General features: G+C 38.5%; 1 protein-coding gene across 1 annotated transcript in view; it reads left to right on the forward strand.

Annotated features, from left to right (window-relative positions):
* TTC3 (tetratricopeptide repeat domain 3) overlaps window positions 1–20524 on the forward strand; it is a 48132-nt gene that overhangs the window by 7941 nt on the left and 19667 nt on the right. The window contains exons 10-24 of the mRNA XM_026053022.1: window positions 617–679; window positions 1025–1079; window positions 1829–1991; window positions 2101–2149; window positions 3254–3377; window positions 6877–6931; window positions 9311–9371; window positions 12189–12255; window positions 15120–15257; window positions 16285–16365; window positions 16741–16853; window positions 17992–18118; window positions 19081–19203; window positions 19365–19466; window positions 20154–20246. Coding sequence (XP_025908807.1) covers window positions 617–679; window positions 1025–1079; window positions 1829–1991; window positions 2101–2149; window positions 3254–3377; window positions 6877–6931; window positions 9311–9371; window positions 12189–12255; window positions 15120–15257; window positions 16285–16365; window positions 16741–16853; window positions 17992–18118; window positions 19081–19203; window positions 19365–19466; window positions 20154–20246 — 1414 coding nt within the window. The remainder of the gene's footprint in view (window positions 1–616; window positions 680–1024; window positions 1080–1828; window positions 1992–2100; window positions 2150–3253; window positions 3378–6876; window positions 6932–9310; window positions 9372–12188; window positions 12256–15119; window positions 15258–16284; window positions 16366–16740; window positions 16854–17991; window positions 18119–19080; window positions 19204–19364; window positions 19467–20153; window positions 20247–20524) is intronic.

Below are 20524 nucleotides of genomic sequence, written 5' to 3' on the forward strand. Positions count from 1 at the left end.
CTTTTATAATTCTTGTTCCATTAATCCCCCAATGCTRGAATATCTTGGAAGACTTTTCTGGGACTTTTCTTCACTTTGTGAAGGGATAGGTATACAGAAATTAAAGCTGCATTTTTTTGGTGCAGATAGAGCACTTGCCCTGGTGCCCTATAATTCATATGTAATGCGAGTTAGCAGCAGATTGTTTGCTTGCTGTGTTGCTGCTTGTGTTGTACTGGAGCAGGTGCTGGTTTTGGCAAGTTCAGGTGTAGTTGTGGAAGTACTTGTGTTAGTTGTTTTTTTCTCACAACATTTTTTCTCAATTGGGGAGGGAGTGTAAATCTTTGTTTTCAAAAAAAAACAAAAAACAAACAAACAAAAAAAAGAATAGGTTGAGTGACTTGAATTGATTGCAAGTTGCATTAGTGGTCTCAAATCTTTGTAATCAAAGTGTGTGATTAACTCAGTGACTGAGCTTGTAAAACACTGGTAATATTTGGGGAAACTTGTCTGTAATGTTGGTGCCAGAATGTTTGCAGACAGCTCTTCTGAAAACTTAACTTCTTTTTCTTACAATTTCTCACTATTGGTGTACGTTATCTTTWTTTTTTTYYTTTTTTTTWAATTTTTTTTTAAGTCCTGCAAACCACCTTCTTTATGGAAACCGAGCTCTTTGCTTAATTCACACCAGACAATATAAGTAAGTAACTCCTTGGTTTTTAAACTCCAATGTTGTGTTCTGCAATTGCATATTGATGAGATACTTGGTAAAATGATCTGCTGAAAGACTTAGTGGAGGGAGGAAAAGAATAAATACCTGATGGGTGGTGTCTGATGGGTGAGATAGCAAGGATAACACTGTTTTAACTCAGATCAGCTTCAATTGAGAAATACTGTCTGACCAGGCTTTGGCATCATAGATGAGTATTCATTTACTCATCTTACAATTTTAGTGCCTTGCACAGTGCACTCTGGTCTGAAAGTTTTTCTGAAATATGAATAATAAATAATTCTTTTTTCACTTTCCCCCCTTCCCCGGTCGAAGGAGAGCCCTCACTGATGGAAAGAGGGCCACTGTTTTGAAGCCGGATTGGCCAAAGGTTAGTTTTGTCATTTGGCATTCATTTGAAATTGTGTTTGTTAGCACTGTAAACCAACGTAGATCCCAGACTCTGAATTACAGCGTTGACCTTGGTAGATGTTAAATGTTCCCATCTGTGGGAGAAGAAGGAATGCAGTATCTGATGAACTGAAAATTTTGTTGCAGTCAGCCAAGTGAATAGTTTGCTTGTGTTTTTATATAAAAAGTCCTATTTTGGAATATTTACAAGTGATATTGGATGCTGTACTGAACATGCAAGGGTACAATAAGGCATTTATTACATTGTTTTGGGTACTTATATTACTGCAGTATTTCAAAAAGAATATACAGATTTCTTCAACATATTTAGCATCTTTTTACTATGAAAATATATTTTTCCATTTTTCTTGACCTGAAGAAAACCAAGACCTAAAGGAGGGGAAATGGATGTAAGTTTAAAAAACACAGGCAGTTCCATCTCCATATGAGGAAGAGCTTTACTGTGAGGGTGCCAGAGCCCTGGCACAGGCTGCCCAGGGAGGCTGTGGAGTCTCCTCCTCTGGAGATCTTCCAGACCCGCCTGGATGCCGCCCTSTGCCCCGTGCTCTGGGTGTCCCTGCTGCAGTAAGGGGGCTGGACTAGATGATTTCTAGAGGTCCCTTCCAACCTCAACCATCCTATGAAGGCTTTTTTTCATATATATTTTTTTTTTCTGGAGAGAGATGGAGAACATAAATTTGATTCTCATTTAAATTAATGTTCATTTAGGGTCATTACCACTTCTGTAAGGCTCTGTCTTTACTGGGGGAACATGAATTGGCTTTGGAAGCTAATGAGAGAGCTCAGAAACTGTGCAAGAATATTCTTGAAGGACTGAAGGATCTTATACAGCAAAATGACAAGTTGAAGAAGACAATAGAAGAAATCAGTGGTAATATTTTCTGGTTTCAAGATTTGCCTTAAACAATACAAAATTCCTTCACTGGTAACTTTCCTTTGAAGCTTTCTATTTTTTTTTCTCTTCCTATATAATTTTGTAGGTATTAAAGAATATAAGCCGAAACCAAAGAAATCACTTCTTGAGAAAAAGTAAGCAACAGTTGGATTTATTTACTTTTYTTTTGAAACTAATAGTGCTTAATGTAAGATTTGATTAAGTAGTGCACTGTATAGATACTGTTTAAATTTCATTACCTATCAGCAAAAAAATAATAAAGAAATAAAGTAGTATCAGACTGTAGCCTATTAGTGAAGAGCAATTAGGAAGTAAATAAGCTGTCTTGTGGTATATTCCACTTCTAAGTGATTTCTTTCAGCAGTTTAAGCTTCACCTGTTTTGGAAATAACAGAGAATTATATTTTCTTATTTCTTCTCCACCCTACTTGAAGTGCTCTAAACTGTTGAGGTAATTTAGTGCCTAAAAAATACAGTGAAATCACCCCACTGTTTTATGCTAGCTTTGCTACATAAGATTCACTAAAAGATTAGACTGAATTGGCTTCTTTTTTGTGTGTGTGTATGTGTGTGTATATATATGTTATAAATATGTATAAGAAATATGTATATAGAGAGAGAGCGCTAACAAATTCATCTGCGTTTTTGCAATGGTTAAAAAAAAAAAAAGCATACTAATTAATGAAAACCTGATTTACTCGGGTACCATTTCATTTGCRTGTAGACAGCAAGAAATATTCCATAATCCCATGTTCTATGTTACAGTATATGCCTTCGCTTTTATAGGAAACTATTTTGCTGAAACACCTTTTTGACTTTTATCGGTACTTTTGGAAGCACTAGTGCTATCTGTTAGTCAAAGGCATTCTAATAAACAAACTTTTAAAAAGCTTTTTGTAAAACTGAAAATCCTGAAAAAACTTATCTTCTTATTTCCTTTTCTGAACTGCATTGGTAACACTTGGCCTTGGGCAGGACCTGGTTTTTAAATGTGTCCTAGTTCAATTTGTGTTTCTTACATAGAAAATAGGTGCTTGTGTTGTGAGGTGGGGACTGGGGGAGGGGGTGGGTTTTGTTGTTTTGAAATGGAGTATTTTGTTTTTTTAGTTGAGGAAGTTTTGGTTATCCATAGACTGTCCAATCTGAGGTATCACATATCACTGTAGGATCAAAAACTTTGATATTCTGTGAAAAAGTGTGAAACACAAGGGTTTTTTTTTTTTCTTTTTACTTATCAGAGATTGCAGTTCTCCAGAATCTCATTTGGTTGTTTCTCAAGAACCAAAAGAAATAGAAAAAGACAAGAAGAGAACACAGTCTGGTCCTAAAGATCATCAGTGTCATCAAAGACATGATACCAGGGTAAGTTACATTATTGACAAGTAGAATTTCAAGACTAACAGTCTAGAATGTCTTCATCTTGAAACGTTTTATTAGAAGTGGTGGCCCAAATTTCGTAGCAAGTGTATGTGTTGCTCCGCTAAATACACTTTTCTAGTGGTGTTTAACTTTTAAAAGCAGTTTAGAACTTCAGATTTTAAAGAAGGTTGGAAGCGGCTGCTTGAATGTGAATTTGAAGGTTTTCTGTAGTGAGAGAGAGTGGAGTTTCTTCAGAGTTACTCTGCAGGCCTATTGGATTTAATCAGTGGCCCAGTCCTGCCTCCTGATGTGCCTGCGGGCACAGGCCTCCCTTTGCCTTTGAGAGGCTCCAGTTAAAGTGAACGAACGTTTGAAGTTCAGCGAATGAAGTTCAGTGCAAGACGCTCGAGCCCAAGTTACCTCATACCTGAGGCCTTTGCTGTWGCGTAGTGTTCTGCACTGACCCATGCACTGGCATTAAGTGAAGATAAGAGGGGCTACAGAGGGTGATTTTGTTGCTCTGTGAACAGGTTATTTCTGTAAGAAAGAAGTGTTGGTTGAATAGTACCCTTAATTGAACTGTGTTTAGGAATTTGTGTTTCTCAAATATCTATTTGGCTTGTATGGATACCTCTAAAATGCAAAATAGACTTGTGTTATTTTAAAAGTGCTTTRACTCTCAGATTTGTTCTTTCAGTATAGGAAAAAAAAAWACAATTTTAAATAACCAGCTGACATTCCCCTATGTCACCTATGCTGGCTTTTATATGAGGAGGGCTTTATATGAAAAAGAGGGTGACGCTGAGTGGAGTAAGCTTCACTGTGTTTGTAACACTTTGTATTTTTGTTACTGAGAAATAATTGAAGTGAGGGTCTAAGGTTATATGTTATTGAAGAACAATCAAAGGAACACCCCAGTAAAATCAGGGCCTTTCAGAAAGTTATTTTACTGTTGCAAGTGCAATGATTTGCCATGTTTTATTCCTTGAAAAAAAATCATTGGAAACGTGTGGGGATTTTTGTCAGTGAAAATGTCAGTGCTTACCTTCTTTTAAGTGGATTTTATTAACTGTCAGTGAGAGTTCCCTGCTGTTGTTGTCTTAGCTCCTATCTCAGGCCCAGAATTGTGGAGAGGCCACGAAGYGTGTTTGTACCTTAATTCTCTGGAGAGCTGGACTTGCTGGATGCCTTCAGACCTTGGCAATCATGATATAACAGTACTGGAGTGAAAATATAACTTAGTAGCTTTAGTCTGCTTACAAGAAGTTGTTCTTTCACACTACTGTTATTTCAAGAGAAACTTTTGTAGCCCTTTCTGATTTTCTTTACTGTTATTGTTAGCTAATCTACAAACTGCTTATTTATTCCAAGTCAGTATATCGAGTGTGTGTTACAATCCTGTCGTGCCCTCACAGAAGCGAGATATTAAATGATATAGCTTTAATGGTGGGATCAATATGGTTAGCATATACATGTGAAAACTCTGTTTTGGGGATGCACAGGATGGGTGGGGCTGCAGAGTGTGACTCTGTGCAGAGAAAATGAAACCAAGCAAGGAAAGGAAATGAAAGTTGCAGTATGCAGTGAAAAACARAAGTAGCAAGCTGCAGAACGTGCAAGAGGGGCTCCAAGCTGCTGATTAACTTGTGAAACCTTTCGTCTGCCTTTATCGTAGGAAAACTTTCCAATGCAGATCTTAAATTTGTCTTTCTTTAGGATTGATACTAACTGCAGAAAAAACGCTAGTGTTTAGTTTTGTAAGTATACAATTGGGAAAGTGTTAAATATAAATGTAAAATAATATATCAACTCCAAACAGCAAGGTATAGTGTAGTGGAGATTTTTTTTTTTGGGGGGGGGAGGGATAGATAGACAGGGTGGGGACAGGGACATGTTAGAGGACATGTTAACCGTAACCCTTACATAACCCTTACCTGACCTGTAAGGGTTACTTTAAAGTGTTGTAGGTTATTTTTTCAATTGCAAATGGTACATCTTTCTCGTAACACTGGGTGATCATAGCTTTGTAATAGAACTGGTAATCTGAAGCACTGCTGCCTTTTCCYCAGAGCTCAAACTGTTATGGATGCTTATTTCCTTTCTGTTACTGATGAGGTAAAACTTTGGGGTTTGGTTTATGAATGTTTGAGTTTCCCAGCAAAATATATATATATATGTGTGTGTGTGTATATATATGTATATATAATGTATATGTGTATATTACATGCTCCAGTGCTCCTTTGTTACCACTGAAATGTGTAAGACAAACTCTTTGAGTAACTCTTGCGCTGGATATTAAGGAGGAAAAGGCCAGAAGTACCAGCGTATAGCAGGGCACTGGGGCTCCCATCCTGGCCAGTTCAAATTTTTCATTGCTATTTCCTGAGAGCTCTTGAAATAAGTGCAATTCCTGATGCATTTGTTACTAATACATGAAAATTTTAAAGGTATAAGTTTATTACCAATACTTAACAGTAAAGTTAGTTTCTGAATAATGTAGACTAGCTATGCTGTACTTGGGGCCATGACAAAGTTGTGACGTGGCTGCAGGAAGGAGAAAATGAATTGGGCTGGTGGCCTGTGCCACCGGCAGAGCAGAAGTGAAGCTGAAGGTGTCCAAATTCTGTCTCCTGATGGGAGATGTCTCCTTGTGGCTGTCGCTGAAACTCTCTTCATGCAGACGCTTTGCGTAGCTAGAGCTGCCTGCTGATGTGGAAGACAAGGGCCTGAAATGTAGGTGTCCCCGCTGCAGGCCTGCTGCTTCTGAGGAGGACTTGCCTCAAACTCCGAAGCTCCATGGGCTTAGTTTATATCCAGGCYGAACTGGGCTGTGGTTGATGTTTTTGCTGGATGCTTTTGGCGTGTAATGGATGCCCATGTCATGTTGCTGTGTCCTATGTTGTGTTGGCAGCTGCTGCCGTGTGCTCTCATGGAAGCTCTCAAGGCGTCGCAGCTTCTCAGAGCTGCTCACGGGCACTAGTTAGTGATCTCAGTGATTTGCAGCAGGAGGGGGAGGAAGGTGGAGGGCACCCTTCGGCCTCTGCTTGGTTTGGGTGGCACAAGGCAYGCTGGCATGGCCAGAGCCATTGTTGAGTGGCACCATGCTCTCAAGCTGTCCTCCCAGCGGCTAATCCCTCAAATACAGACCCATTTGTCACTGGTCTTGAATTCACATTTAAGAGGCTTCCMGTTGAAACTCTTCTTGAACCCACCTCTTGGTACTTAGAGTATTTTTGTACCTCTTAATTGGGGACATCATATATGGTATTATCACTGTGACTTTCTTTTTTAATTTTAATCTTGCCTTTTCAGATAATAATGAAATGGGCAAATGAAAAATAAAGTCCTTAAATCTGAAAAATGAAAGTAGTGAATATAAAGCCTGATTTTTATATATATGTGTGTGTATGTATATATCTATGTATATATACACACTATATATATACACACACACATTTATTTTAATCTCTTTGTAAAACCAGATTCATGTATTCATTACTAGGTAACCAATACACAAAGAACAGAAAACAAAAGTTGGTCTTTGGAGTTTCTACCAGGTGAGTTTGTTTTTACTGTTTATCAAATCCGAGGCAGTTGTTGTTGTTGCTATTGCCATTATTTACCAAAAGGATAGCTAGTGTTGTCTTTACAGTGCAAAACTAGCATGTTACCCATCTGGTTTTTGTTCTCATGCAGTTACTTAGACACTTTCTCTCCTGTATTTCTCCCTCTTACTTGCTTTCTGTTTCTGTAGTTTCCTCTAACTCCTCTGGATGAAGTTGGAATTGAAAGTGGAACTAGAAAGTACAATGCTGAGTCATGGGCTAGAAATGCAGCCTATAACTATATACTTCCAAAATTATTATTAATTTGAAGACAGATTCAGGATTTTAAAGGATTTATAAATGAGGCAATCTAATTTGGAGAAGTATATGCATAGTTTCAATATTCATGATGCATAGTTTCAGTATTCATTTATAAGTACTAAAATCAAAGCTCCACACAATTCACTTAAAAAAAMCCCTCCCACAGTCCCAAAGACACCTTCCTGTGGTAGAAGTGTTCCTTCCAAGCTTTAGTAGTTGTCATTCTGAAAATAATTTTTTTTYCCCCCCCTCTTGGTAAAGTCTACTGTAACTGCAAAAGCCTGAGATCTCTTTCTTGACCTTCAGAAATTGTTCTTATTTATAATGTTTATAAGGAATCTGAACCAGCTCTGTCCTTGTGCCAAAATGCAGAGCACTTTAATTTTAAGAAGCCTGTGAAGGTGTATCATAGAGTTATGTGTAGATGTGCAGTGATCTCTTGGAGATCTGGGACATGTGTGAACACCTGGAAGAACCGAGAGGTTTATTGTGGCATGGAACATATGTAAAGGTTGCAAAAGAGACAAGCTGAGAAAAACTGATGAAAAGGTGTGACATGGTAGGTTTAAAATAACACTAAAAAAGAAACTGAAAAGCATTGAAAGAATCTAGTGCAGAAAGTGTAATTCGGGGAGGGCTTTGGTAAGGGGAAGTCAAATTTTGCAGGGAAAAGGTATTTTGCAGAAATACACTTAAATGATATGGAGGGGCAAAGTGCGAGTTGCACAGCTGCCATAGGGAATTTTGAAGTAGTTGGAGCAGTGAAGGAGGGAGGTGAGTAACAAAAGAGTTGGAAGAGAAATTAAAACATTTCTAGGCTGGAGAGATAATAGAAACATGAAATGTTTTCTTGAACTTTAGCTTAAAATCAATAAAAACCAGGAGTACTTACTGATTCCATTTCTTTTCGCCCTCTGTTCTGCCTTCCTCTTCCTTCCTCCTSAGCCTCATTAGGTCAGTCCTGAGGAGGAGGACAACATTTGCCTTTGCCTGGAAAGGAGGAGCCCTGCTCTGCATGACTCACTAGTACAGAGCTTAGCAGGGCTGGGAAGAGCAGCTCCTTTTCTTACCCTCTGYTCCCTGGAGGGCTAGTGACCTGCAGGAGACTGAGGGGAAGAAACTTTATGCCACTCTATCTTATCTGGCTGTTGTTTTTCATTTCACTTGTTGCTGGCATGTATTGCTTTTCTGAGCACATTTGTATTTTTGTTAAATACCTCTATTTGTTCCTAGTRGGAATGTCTAGCAAAAGCAATGCTATTTTTAATATTTTTAAATGCTGGTGGGGTAAGTGAATTATATATGCTATTGAATTAATGTATTCTCTTATAAGTATTTTTATTATAATTTGCTAAGCCTTGTTTTTTAACCATTATTTTTAAAAAGTTACTGCTTCTGGATTATTTTGATTTAAATATTTTTTATTGAAGGGCTTTTAATATGGAATTCATTTAATGAAAAAATAGTGCTCGTAAGTTCATCTTTTTGGTAGGGAGAAAGACTCATATTGATTTTGGTCACAACATTGGAAAAGCTCTTTACTTCCAGGCTGTTAGGAGAGTTTATAATGCAAAGAAAAATAATATTTTTCTTCATTAAAATTTTTTTTGAATGATGTACCAGGTCCTGAAGTGAAACCTAAATAATAAATATATATATATGTTCTGTAGCTCTGGAATATATATACACACATACGTAGCTTCCATATATGCGTGTGTGTGTGTGTATATATATATATATATATACACACTGTACTGTATACGGTAAAATATTGTGGTTGAAAAGTCTGGCTTTCAAACAGGTTCTTCTTTTCTTGCATTTAAAGGTTTCTTTTATGGGGAACTTGCCATAGGGTGAGATGGTGTGGCTTCGGAATTATTACTGTGTGAGCTGTGTCACCAGACACCCGTTTAAAGTAGTGTTTGAGTATCGTTTTCAATAAATGATTCACAAAACATTTTGAGCAGGTTCAGTTTTTATAACTTGTGAGATCAAATGTGAATTTTGAAACTTTGAGTTTATTTTTTTWAAATAATATTCATTTTGTTTGAAATTCTTCTTCCATTACAGATCAGAGTCACCAATGCAAAGGAAAATCAAAGAACAAAACCAGTGATTCTGAAAAGATGAGGCAAGTTTTATTATTTTGAGATACTTTTCTGTAGCATGTAAAGTGCTGCTGCCACTTTGTCTTCTAGTATTTATACTGTTGAATGGACAATGCTTATCATGAAATAAATGCCTTTTTATTGAAAGTGCTTCATCTATTTGCTCTCTGCTCTTTGTTAGTTACTTCTTTTAAGAGTGTGGGGTTTTCTTCTTTATAGCCTCTTAAATCAAGTGTCCATTATATTTAATTAGTGGATTGGTTTCCAAAGAAGTGTTGCATGTTTTTTTAGATATAATATGATCATTTTGGTRAAGTTAAAGGAAAGAAGGTAATCTGTAGAAGAACACGTGCCATATTTTTTCCCTAAATATCACATATTATTTGTCATCAGGAATGCTTTAATCCTAATACTTCTAAAAAGATTATATTAATTATTACTATTAGTATTTTTCTATTGCTATTCTATAAATTTTTAGGTTAAATATTAATTGGRACACTTCAGTTCTGATATTCCCCCGCTGGGGAACCTCCTGAGCGGAAGGCAGGAGCAGCTGCGAGCAGTGCAGGTGATGGCCCTTTGCTGCATTGCAGGCTGAGTGCCTTCATATCAGCATTTATGGCATTAGTGCCTGGCTGCTGAAAATAATCATTTCTTTTCTGCCAGGGTGACAAGCACCATAATCAAGGTTGGACATTCAGATTCCCTTTGATAGAGAAGAGGATCTGTAGGAAAAGTAGCAAGTAGAATTAGTCGTTGTTAAGCAGTTTGCACATTGGTGTTGTCCGAATGATTTTACCTCTCTAACACAGGAGTTTTTGGCCAGCCTGTTGGCTATTTCCAAATCCCAAGTGAAGAGCATGAGAGCAGAATGGGTAYATCATGTTTTCCACTGCAGACTCTATTTCCATGCGAGTTGGGAAAGCAACTCAAGAAATTGTTGGCAGTGTGCAGGAGAAAGGCTCGCAGAAAGCAACTTTTCCTTTTTCTAACTGCAAAAGGGGAAATGGGGGAAAACGGCCTGAATTAAGTATAACAGAGACTTGATAACTACTTTTTATTTCAAATCTAGCATACTTAGTGTATGTTTGCGTTGCTTGTATCTTCCTCGGGATATTGTTTGTGTTAAGATAGCAGATTAAATTTCGCAGTATTCACTTCTCATGGGGAGGCTGAGTTATTATTTGAAAAGTAAATATTTTGCTAAAGGTCAATTGAATTTGTAAACAAAAGCATAATTTTAATAAGCTCTCTTTAAAAAAATAAAGTTACCCCCAAGCATTTCATTCTGTTCACAGCCATAACAATACACATGAAAATTTTGCAACAAAAGAAAATGTGATTCTTGTTCTAATTGTTGCATTTAAACTTGGACCACAGCATAGTTCAAGCTCTGTCTTATGTTCAAGGCCTCTCTATACTTGTATCAAATAGTTTTTCATTTTTGATACTTCACATACTTACTAAAATTAGAAGAAGATAGGCAGGCCTGAGGAAAGCATTGCAACTCAGTCTTGGACTAATACTAAAAAGGAGCTTTTGCTTCCAATCCTTTAGTGGGACTTGAGTCTTGACTTAAAACATTGCTGTCCAATTCCAAGTACCTGAATAACCCCTGTAGAACATGCTGAATATAAGTGCATACATTTGATGGTTTAGGGCCAATATTAAATTAGATGAGATGAAAAAGTACTATGAATTTTAATCAAAAATGCATGTTCCCATCTGTCATAAGATTAAAAAAAAAAAAAAACACAATTAAAAAATTAAGCAGTGTTTCATGTGATACTAGGGGCAGCAAGATCCAAGTAGAGTTGGGGAAGTCACTGCTYCTCTATGTAATGGCCTTTGCTGGAGAGTTTCTGCCCTGTTAACCAGATAAGAAAGGAAGAGCTCCATGCTGCTAACTGGTTTAGTGAGGCAAATACTGGCATATTGCTTAGGGCCRTGCAGAGATGGAAGCTTTTCCAGTGTTTTATTCTGAATTATGGAGATCGTCCGATTGAGCTCTGACTTTGCTTTGATTGTACTTCAGTTAGTGTTTTTCTCAGTTGTGTTTAGGGTGGTTAAAAATAGATAAGAGAGCAAAATAATCTGTTMCTATTGAAAATAGGGAAGCTGATCCAAGTTTCTATTAAATGAGATTTTTATCTAATGTACACTTCTCATGTAGAAGTGTCCAAGTCTATAGGAAAACCTGGGTGCTGCAGCTGACTATCTCTACCCCTAACCTGAGCGTAACCACAAAACCTACCTTCTTTTAAGATGTATTTATTGTGGTATAATGACTTTGTGTTTTTCCATGACTTTTTGAATGCCACTGTAACTAGAAAATGAAGCAGAACCACAAGAGAGGTCGTTAGTGTCATTTAGCTGCTTTCTCCTTTCCCTTCCACTGGTGAGGAGGAGTAATTGGAACAGAGGATGTGAGCAGCCTCTTTCCCAGTGCCTGGAAAGGGCAGTCACAAGTGCCTGGAGCCCTAGCTGCCCTCCAGCCSCCGTGCCTCGGACGTGGGGCAGGGTCCCCCTGCGAGTTCCCCCGCTCCTTAACCCGAGCCGATGGGCCCAGGATGAGACACAGAGGGGAGGCGAAGACGGAGAGCGCCCCGGGTCCCCCGAAGCCCTAGTGGTTCCCAGGGCGAAAGGCTGAACAGTTGCATGAATGGTGGTAGTTTTCCAGCGATTGTTCCTGCTGTGTTGAAAAGATGCTGCCCTGATGATTCCCGGTGCGCAAGTGAATGTTGCCTGGTGCTTAAAGCACTGGCATTTCTTTCTTGTCAATTAGACTGCACATGAAGTACACCTACAAGCTTGTGACACCTTTCTCTTTTTATTTGTAGAGAGCACCTTGATTTGAAGATAGAGTGTAAAACTGTCGAAGACAAACTCTTCTGTACGGTGCAACAGGTAAATATGGGGATTGGGTGGTGTGAGACCTTAATTTGGACCTTAACCTGGTTTGTACCTWGAGCCACAACACTAACCCACTGCTTCATGTTTGACTTGTTTCTATCAGGAAACAGAGCTTATGTGATGTGATTGTATTCCTTCCTTGCTCAGAATTCTCTTTATCTTTCTTCTATTTTTCTTTCCCTCCCACTCTCTCTGTCTCTTCCCCATCCAAAAAAAATCTAACCATAATGGGACAGAAAGGATGCCTATTTCCGTGGTGGTGCATGCTGAAAATCCTTTTGAAATGGAGGATCTGCCTGGGAGAAATAAAATCTATTGTAGTGACCATATAAAAATAGAGCAAGATGATCCTTATTGATTTCAGGAAGTTTACCTGATTTTATCACTTTTCTCAGAATTACTTAATGCATATRTAATTATAACTTCACTAGGCATATTTTAAAATTGTGTGCTTTATATTGACGTCATTAGAATWTTATACATCTGTTTAATGACTGTAAGTTATGGTATTACCCTGCACAGTTAACCCAGGCCCTTAGTGGTTTTCAGATCAAACTGTTTTTCCACCCCACAGGCAAAAAAAAGGACTGTTCTTGTGGCTCTTACCAGAAGAGCCATTATAGGTTAGTTGCAGAAATTTGTTATGTAAACATTAAGTTTAGTGTGAGTGAAATATGAATGAAAATACATGTGTACAAATGCCAGAGAAAAATGCAGCTTTGTTAAAAAGGAAGGTAAGTGTCAGCTGCCACAGGGTACTGAATGTGTGATTTCTGCTCAAGTGAAGAGGAGGGAAAAAGTCACTTAAAGATGTTGAGAACATGGAGAGCAGAATTGAAGCCATGAAATACATGGATAAGGAAAAATAGAACAGGAAAAAATAAGGGATTTAGTCAAAGACTTATGAGTGACAAGACAAAGCGRAAAAAGATCCAACCAGCACTTGCTGTTAATGGTGTGAAAGGTAACTCTAAAACTTGCTGGTCTTTATCRGTCAAAATCAGCCTCAGAGATGCTGTGAGGTCAATAAGGGCCATTCCGTGTCRCATCAAAGTCATCCTGTCTAGACCACCTGAACGTTTTTTTTTGGTATGAAAGCAGGTATGTGAGTATGGATTAGTAAAACCAATTCAGCAGTTTTGTACAATGAAGTTACCTTCACATTTCATAACATTTCTTGCTGAATTTTATTACACTGATTTCCTATGCAGTCAYGGAATAACATAGTTAGAAGCATAGATGAGTAGTGTAGCTCTCTTGTTTCCCAATTTGTAAGCAAAAATTGTAAAAGATCMCTGGGAATCATTCAGGGATGTGTAGTTCCCAGAGTTCCTTCTAAATGTAGTTTCCCGATTTTGATATGTGTGTTTGGAAATAATTGTGGAACATTTTGTTGAATGACTATTTAGAACCTAATAAAATTGGCAAATTGAAAATTCTCCATCTTAATTCTCATCAAAGYTCCTGAATGAATCCATAGGGATGCGTTTCATGTATCTTTTGCACTTTATTTAGAACAGATACCAGAATTGACTAGTCTGTTTTTATACCATATAAGCCAAAACTAGATGCAAGAAAAGACATGTTCTGCTTTCACTCAGACTCCTTGCTTCTAAATAGCCTTATAAAAACTAGATTAATGCAGCAGGAGYGTCTGCCAAATTGTCGTAATGACTGTGTTAGTGTAGGTGGTGCTGGGGGAACAGATCCAGGTGTCAGTCATTCAAGCACTGCAGGCAGGTCATTGTAAGCAGTATCTTGGCACRAAAGGCTCTTGTTCTCTGCAGTGGCATCAGTGTTGTTCTGAATGCGAAGTTTACACTGTTGCCAGGTGAATGTTAGAGCACTCAGAAATGTATCCTTAAAATACCTTAAAATGTAACCTTAAAACAGCATTTAAAACATTTTTTGACACAAACAAATGTGAATTGACACTGAAGTGACACATGCCGCTCTTTTCTCGATGAGCATCAAATGTGGTATGTCAAAATTCTAATTCAGCACTTAAGAACGCAGTTCAGCACAACAGTAGAGGAATTAGACAAGTGAAAAGTTCTTATGTCTCATTCTGCCCACAACTTCCTACCCTGTTTCTTTCCTGCTCCGATGCTGCCTTTAGAATCACGATGGAGAAATAAGCTCAAATGTTAATGTATTAAAACTTAAAAGTGTGGGGTAGTGATGTTGAATGGAAAGCTTAATAGTAGTACACCAGCCTGAAGTGCATGGCTTGACCCCCACCTTCTCATTTGATTTTGTTTCTGATTGCAGTAATAAATGGTGGTTGAGCTTCTTAAATAGACTACTTCTTCTTCTAATTCTTGTATCCTTGCACAATGATCTGCTTCCCAAAACTAACTTTATTTTAGTGTTTTATTAAATCAATGAGGGTGGAAAAAAAAAAAAAGTCTTATTCTGAAACTACCTGTGTGGAATTAGCCTTAGGATGGAAAGTCCTGCTGACTTGAAGCAGCAGCTGTAGTGAAAACCTAATAACTTAATGAATTCTGATACATTTGAGTGCTAATTATGAATGTAGGTGGAGAGAATAGGCAGGCTGAATTAGCCTAAACTTTAAGAATACTTTTACACAAGCAGGAAGTGCTACAGTGTTTGGACTAAATTTGTGAGACTTTGAAGAGAATGGGATCTAGATGTAGAACAAAGACCAGATTTTAAGAGATTGACTGTAGTAAGTCTGGCMAAAGGTGAATCTGAAACAGGGTTATTAATCTGATAAAACTGTAGAAAACAGAATTTTGACAATAGTTTATTGGAAAATTCTAAGGAAACAGCTCATTTAAAGTATAAGAGAAAGGAATGCTTCTTCTTACCTACTGTTTTCTCAATTATTTCAGGTGGATTTAACTGTGTTGCCGGAGAAGATGAAATCTCTTGTTCGTGAAGGTTATACAGCCTTGATGGACCAAAGGTGTCGCATTGCTGAACAGGTCTTTTCACAGCTGCTGAGCATGCTAAGTCCTTCCGAGTTAAAGGTAAATTGAGGAGAATCACCTGTATATTAGGAGTAATTGAGCTTTATGCCTTCAAAACTGTGTTTCAGGCTTTCCCTTCCCAGAATAATCTCTAGTAAGGAATGGTTGCCTGTCAAGTTGACTTCACCATAGATGTAGCAGTGATGGAAATAAGTGTTGCGCTGACAAGCTTACAAATGAGAACAATGGAGAACAGGATAAGAAAGCTATAGTATTATAGGATATATGTGAATGTTGAGCATATACACATGGATTTTTAGGTGCACTGTTTGCCAAAACATTTAATATGACACTACTGTGTGAGGTCAGCTTCACTTTTATTCCTATTAGCGCGGGGTCAAAAGTGTGAAGGTTCTGGTCAAATAGCTCCTTGATGGGGAAAAAAAAACACTGAAATTTTGTGGGCTGGTATCTAAGCTACTAATCTGTTTGTTATCTTTGGTTTCACAAGTATCGTGTTGTGGTGTCAGCTTTGTGTGCTTAGGTGTATGTGCATGCGCTGTCATTCCCGAAAGGGCTATTGCAGTGCGAAGAATGAGTCTTATATAAATTGTCTAAGTAACTGATGCATCAATGCATCTGTAACTGTCATGATTGCTTTATAAGAAGAAGATGAGCTTGATTGATTTCTTTGTTTTTTTATTAGTAGAATCCTCTCACTTGTGAATATAAGTTGAGAAACTGAGTATTGTAGTCTAGCAGGGACTCATTGCATTATATAAAGTCAACRTTAAGGCCCAGTTAAAGCGTTTCTAAAGGCAAAAAATCAGGATGTGTTATGTTGAAATACACAGGGTGGCCATATGATCACAAGGCCATGAGAAAAAGTCAAATTTGTTAACCTTCTTTGTTAACCTTCACTTCTTATTCTTCTTATAACCGTGATCCATTTACAGGCTGTGATAAATAGAATGATGTAATATTTTCTTATTTCTACTATAAGGACCATCAGTTTACAGTAGATAGTAGGAGTTACTGGCTGGGAGTTTCTGTGCGTGTCACTACTACAGTGCAACTCTCTTTGCAGCTGCTGAACCTTCGTGTTATTAATTATGTTATAATCATCTATGGACACGCCACTGCCCTTCTCGGCATAGGACAGCCTGAGGTAGGTCATTGAACAACCATGTTGCTTTCAATCAAAACTATATTAAAAAAAAAAAAAAAAAAAAAAAAAAAGGAAAGAATGCTTTTGGTTGTGGAAAATACTAGCATAGAAGACTTCTTTTTCTGTATTGTTTAAAAAATATTGAGTGTATGACAGCTCAGTCTGTTATTTTAGGTAGCTCCAAAGTTTCCTTAAAGAAAAGAAATCCTTTGTATGTGAGCGTAAGATTTATTTATTGCACTTTACTGTTCCTAAAATAGGGCGTGTTGAATTTACTGCTTTTCTGGAAGTAGGAAAAARAGGAGGAGAGGGAGAAAATGAAATGAAAAATATTTGGGTAAATGTCATGTATTTTGCCTTAAATTTATTTTGAAGGAACTGATAAAAGCAGAAGACCAGTTCAAAAAAATAATTGAACAGTACCAGTCAGAAAGATTTGATTGTTTGGCCTACTATGGAATTGGAAGAGTATACCTCAGACAAAACAGGTTAGTATAATGTAAGGCTTCAATATTTGATGCAAAAGCTGCAGTTGAGAAGGCACAGAGGTCTTGTTTTCATTGTCCTTTATTAAGGACTAAATTTATATATCAGACTGACTTACTACAGCTTTACGTTTGTTACCATTAGAGATGTTATGCAAACCACTGACTCCAGCAGACTGTAGGGCATGGGAATTCCTCCCTCCTGGCTGCTGCGCTCCCCGGGGTGCCCTCGGAGGCCCAGGGGCCTCGCCRTCCCCAGGCAGAGGTTCGGGGGGAATTCAGAGGCGTCCCCTGCCCTCGGCGAGCCTCACGGCCGCGGCCGCCGCTGCTCTTTGCGGCTGTGGCCGTAGCGGGGCCGAGCGCGCGGCCCCGCGAGGCAGATCTGCCCCCCCGGACACCCAGCTCGGGGGTCCCCAAGCAGTGACACTCGCCCATCAACCACGCAGCGCCCGCACGTGGGAATAGAGACGTGGAGGAATGTGGGAGGATTGGAGGACAGGCCRGGGCAGCTGGGTGTGGGGCGCGCTGACCCCCAGCCTGCTAGCCTGTCAGCAGCCGCATTCCCCCTCCCTCCTCTTGTTCTCCCTCCCTGCTTCCTCCCAGGTGCACCCTGCTCCTTCCCTTTCTCTACCTTTGACCCTTCCCTTTGATCCATAGTAAGTTTTCCCTAGTCCCACAAGCCCGCTCCTGTTCTATACTCCTCATGGTAACCAAATTTTCCCCATTCTGTCAATGGCAAAGCTCAGGCTGGGCTCCTTCGAGGCTGTGCCCGGGAAGTTAAGAAACTATGGATATAGTTTCTCATCAATCATAATAATAATAATAATGGCTCGTCAGTCAGTAGCTGAGAAGTTCTGGTCTTCCMTGCAGTCTCCGTTATCCTCACTCAGCTGTGCTGTATGTCTGCGTGTTACATTTGTTACTTTCCTTATTATTTGTTGTTTCTATTTTACTGAATATTCCTTAACTAAATAACTTTATGAACCACACCTTCTTTCATTTCCTTTCTACACATTCTTACAGTTGTGGGTATTTCTTTTTCCCTTGGATCTGTGGTGATTTATTTTCTGAAATATTTTGCACGTCACATGTAAGTTACTGATCTATGCTCTGAACCTTTTGTTCCCGTGTTAAACTTCAGATTTGCAGATGCGCTGGATCAGTTCATGAAATCACAAACGATGGTTAACCACAAGATTGTACCTGGAGTGTTAACGTGGCCCACAACATCGAAGGTCATTGAAGAGACCCGGACAGGGAATTTACAGGTACATTAATAGATCCTTTTCTATTAAACAGAGCCTTCCTAGGCATGTTTTGAAACTTGAGTGCATTTGCCCAAGATCAGTAGTGAGTCCTTGGGTCCCCACCACCACCACCGAGACCGAAGAGGGTGAAGGGGCTGCAGAAAGGAGTGTTTAGTGTGGAACAGCCACAGGTTGCCTTGCTCCCTGTCTAGCACGTTCTCAAGTCCAAGGCTCGTAGGGATGCAGCAGTTTTGCTTTTGTTCTTTTCATTTTTTGAAATGTGTGTGACACTAAGTTATATAGTGGAAGGCAACCCAGTAACAGCGCAGGGAAATCTAAGTGTCTACACCTGGATATTTTCATGTAATGGCATAGTTTCAATCTGCTCTTACAAGGAATTGTTAGGGGTTAACTTCTCAGTTGCACGTCATCACATTTGAACTCCATGTGAACACTATATACAATATAATAATAGAGAGATTCAAGCAAAATTAGAATAAATGAGAATGTGAAGTTGAAAATAACACAGATGATATTAAAATCAAACAGCACTATTATCTGTATAGGTCTGGTAAATGTAGTGAGGATTCTGACACATCACTCTTGCATGCTGATAATTTTTTTTTAATAATCAAATCACTGTCAATTTGAAGGGTTTTCCCATTACTGGTCTTTCATGGAATTACTTTGTGAGCTGCTGCCTCCATTTTTGACACGGCAGAGCTTGCTAGGTTATGCAGTGTGTGACATGGCTCTGCCTTTTACTTATCTGATGAGAGTTGAACATTTTTTTTAAATTTCACAATGAAAAGGCCAACTTCTGTAACTTGCATTAGACAAGACTTATTTTCTTGGTGTTGGTTGTCTACTGATCAAAAAATGATGTCCCTTTTACTCTATAGCGTGCTAAAAGTTTCTAAGTAGCTGTTTGATCCTTTTCTGTTTTGTGTGCAAGTTGTCTTCTATCATGTTGTGTTTCTTAGTTGAGGTTGAAGCATTATATTGAGGAGTGCCGGTTTCCTCCGGAACCAGATGCCGTTTGCCGTTACCAGCAATGCCAGGGCCACTCCAAAGTGCAAATATTTTTTACAGACCCAGGCTTTAAGGTAAATTTTGGTTTAAAAGACTTTCAGAAATTAAAACTTACCGTGTTTTATGTCCCCTTTCTTAATAGAGGGCTATCTGGAAAATACAGTTCCAACATATTTTCTCTTAAAGTGTACACTGTTTTCTGTTCCTTTTAAAGACTCTAAATTCCTGATTTTAGGGCTTTATACGTATTGCTTGCTGTCAGCAGTGCAAAGTGGAGTTTCATATCAGCTGCTGGAAGAAACTGAAAACTACAAAATACAGCGATAGGAACGATAAGGTAAGATCTGTGTCACAAGGGAACCGTTTTATTCTCCCTTTATCCCAGTAAGGATTTTAGTGGTTTGTGATGCATGGAGAGCTCCAGCCTGATGTTCTACCTGTACTGAAGTGGCTGCTTTTTCTTTTTGGTGGGAGGAGAGGCAGGGAAGTCGAGAGCCTTGCAAGGTTGTGTTGATTTGCAGGTGTGCGTAAAGGCTGCAGCTCTGTGCAGAAGAAAGGCCTCTCTGTGAGGCCCATTTTTCTTGCATCATTTATTCCATGCTTTAAGGAAGTTTGATTTCTTCCAAGCTCTGGTTGAAGCAATAGTCTGATGCTCAGTGCGCCTAAAAAGGCAGTTTTGACGGCCACTATTCAGGGAATATTAATATAATATGTTCTCCCCCAGATTTCCATTCATGAGCTGATAGACTAATATTCATAATGCTGATTCTTGAACCTAAAGTTGGATGGAGAGGGCTTTTCTGTAGCCTTCAGAATAAGGGTTATATGCTACAGATACAGGAGCTGATTTGTGGTTCTTACCCGGTTTCCTAGGACTTACTCTTCTCATCCAGTGTGATSTGAGGCCCATGCTAGTGTTAAACACCTGGGCCACCTCAAATTACGTAACTGTAACCTCTATAAGAACACAGAATTTGTATGAATTAAGTATTTTCTTTCTTGTAATTCATTTTTTTTCCTACAGGATTTTCTTCAAGAGTTATGTTTCACTCCTGATTGTACAGGCCTTATTTCAAAAATAGTTATTTTCAATTCTTCTGGTCTGATAAAATGTGAAGTAAGTAAATATTAGTAAGAAATATGAATGTCATTTTAAAAATATTTATTCATTGAAGTAGATGCATTCTGGTCTTCACTTTAACTACAAACTCCTAAGTAATATGCTATCTTCATTACAGAATCTGAATATTATTTAGAAACTTTAACTGTTGTTTTAGCTTGGCGGAATAGGTGTTACCTTAGAGCTCCTTTAGAGTTACATAAGGGAGCTCTCATTGATGGGAACTGCAGCYTTATTTTATATTTATTAGGCATGATATGGAAGAAACTTGTTTA

Source organism: Nothoprocta perdicaria, unplaced genomic scaffold (assembly GCF_003342845.1).
Source record: "Nothoprocta perdicaria isolate Ctin4 unplaced genomic scaffold, notPer1 scaffold_96, whole genome shotgun sequence".
Taxonomy (NCBI): domain Eukaryota; kingdom Metazoa; phylum Chordata; class Aves; order Tinamiformes; family Tinamidae; genus Nothoprocta; species Nothoprocta perdicaria.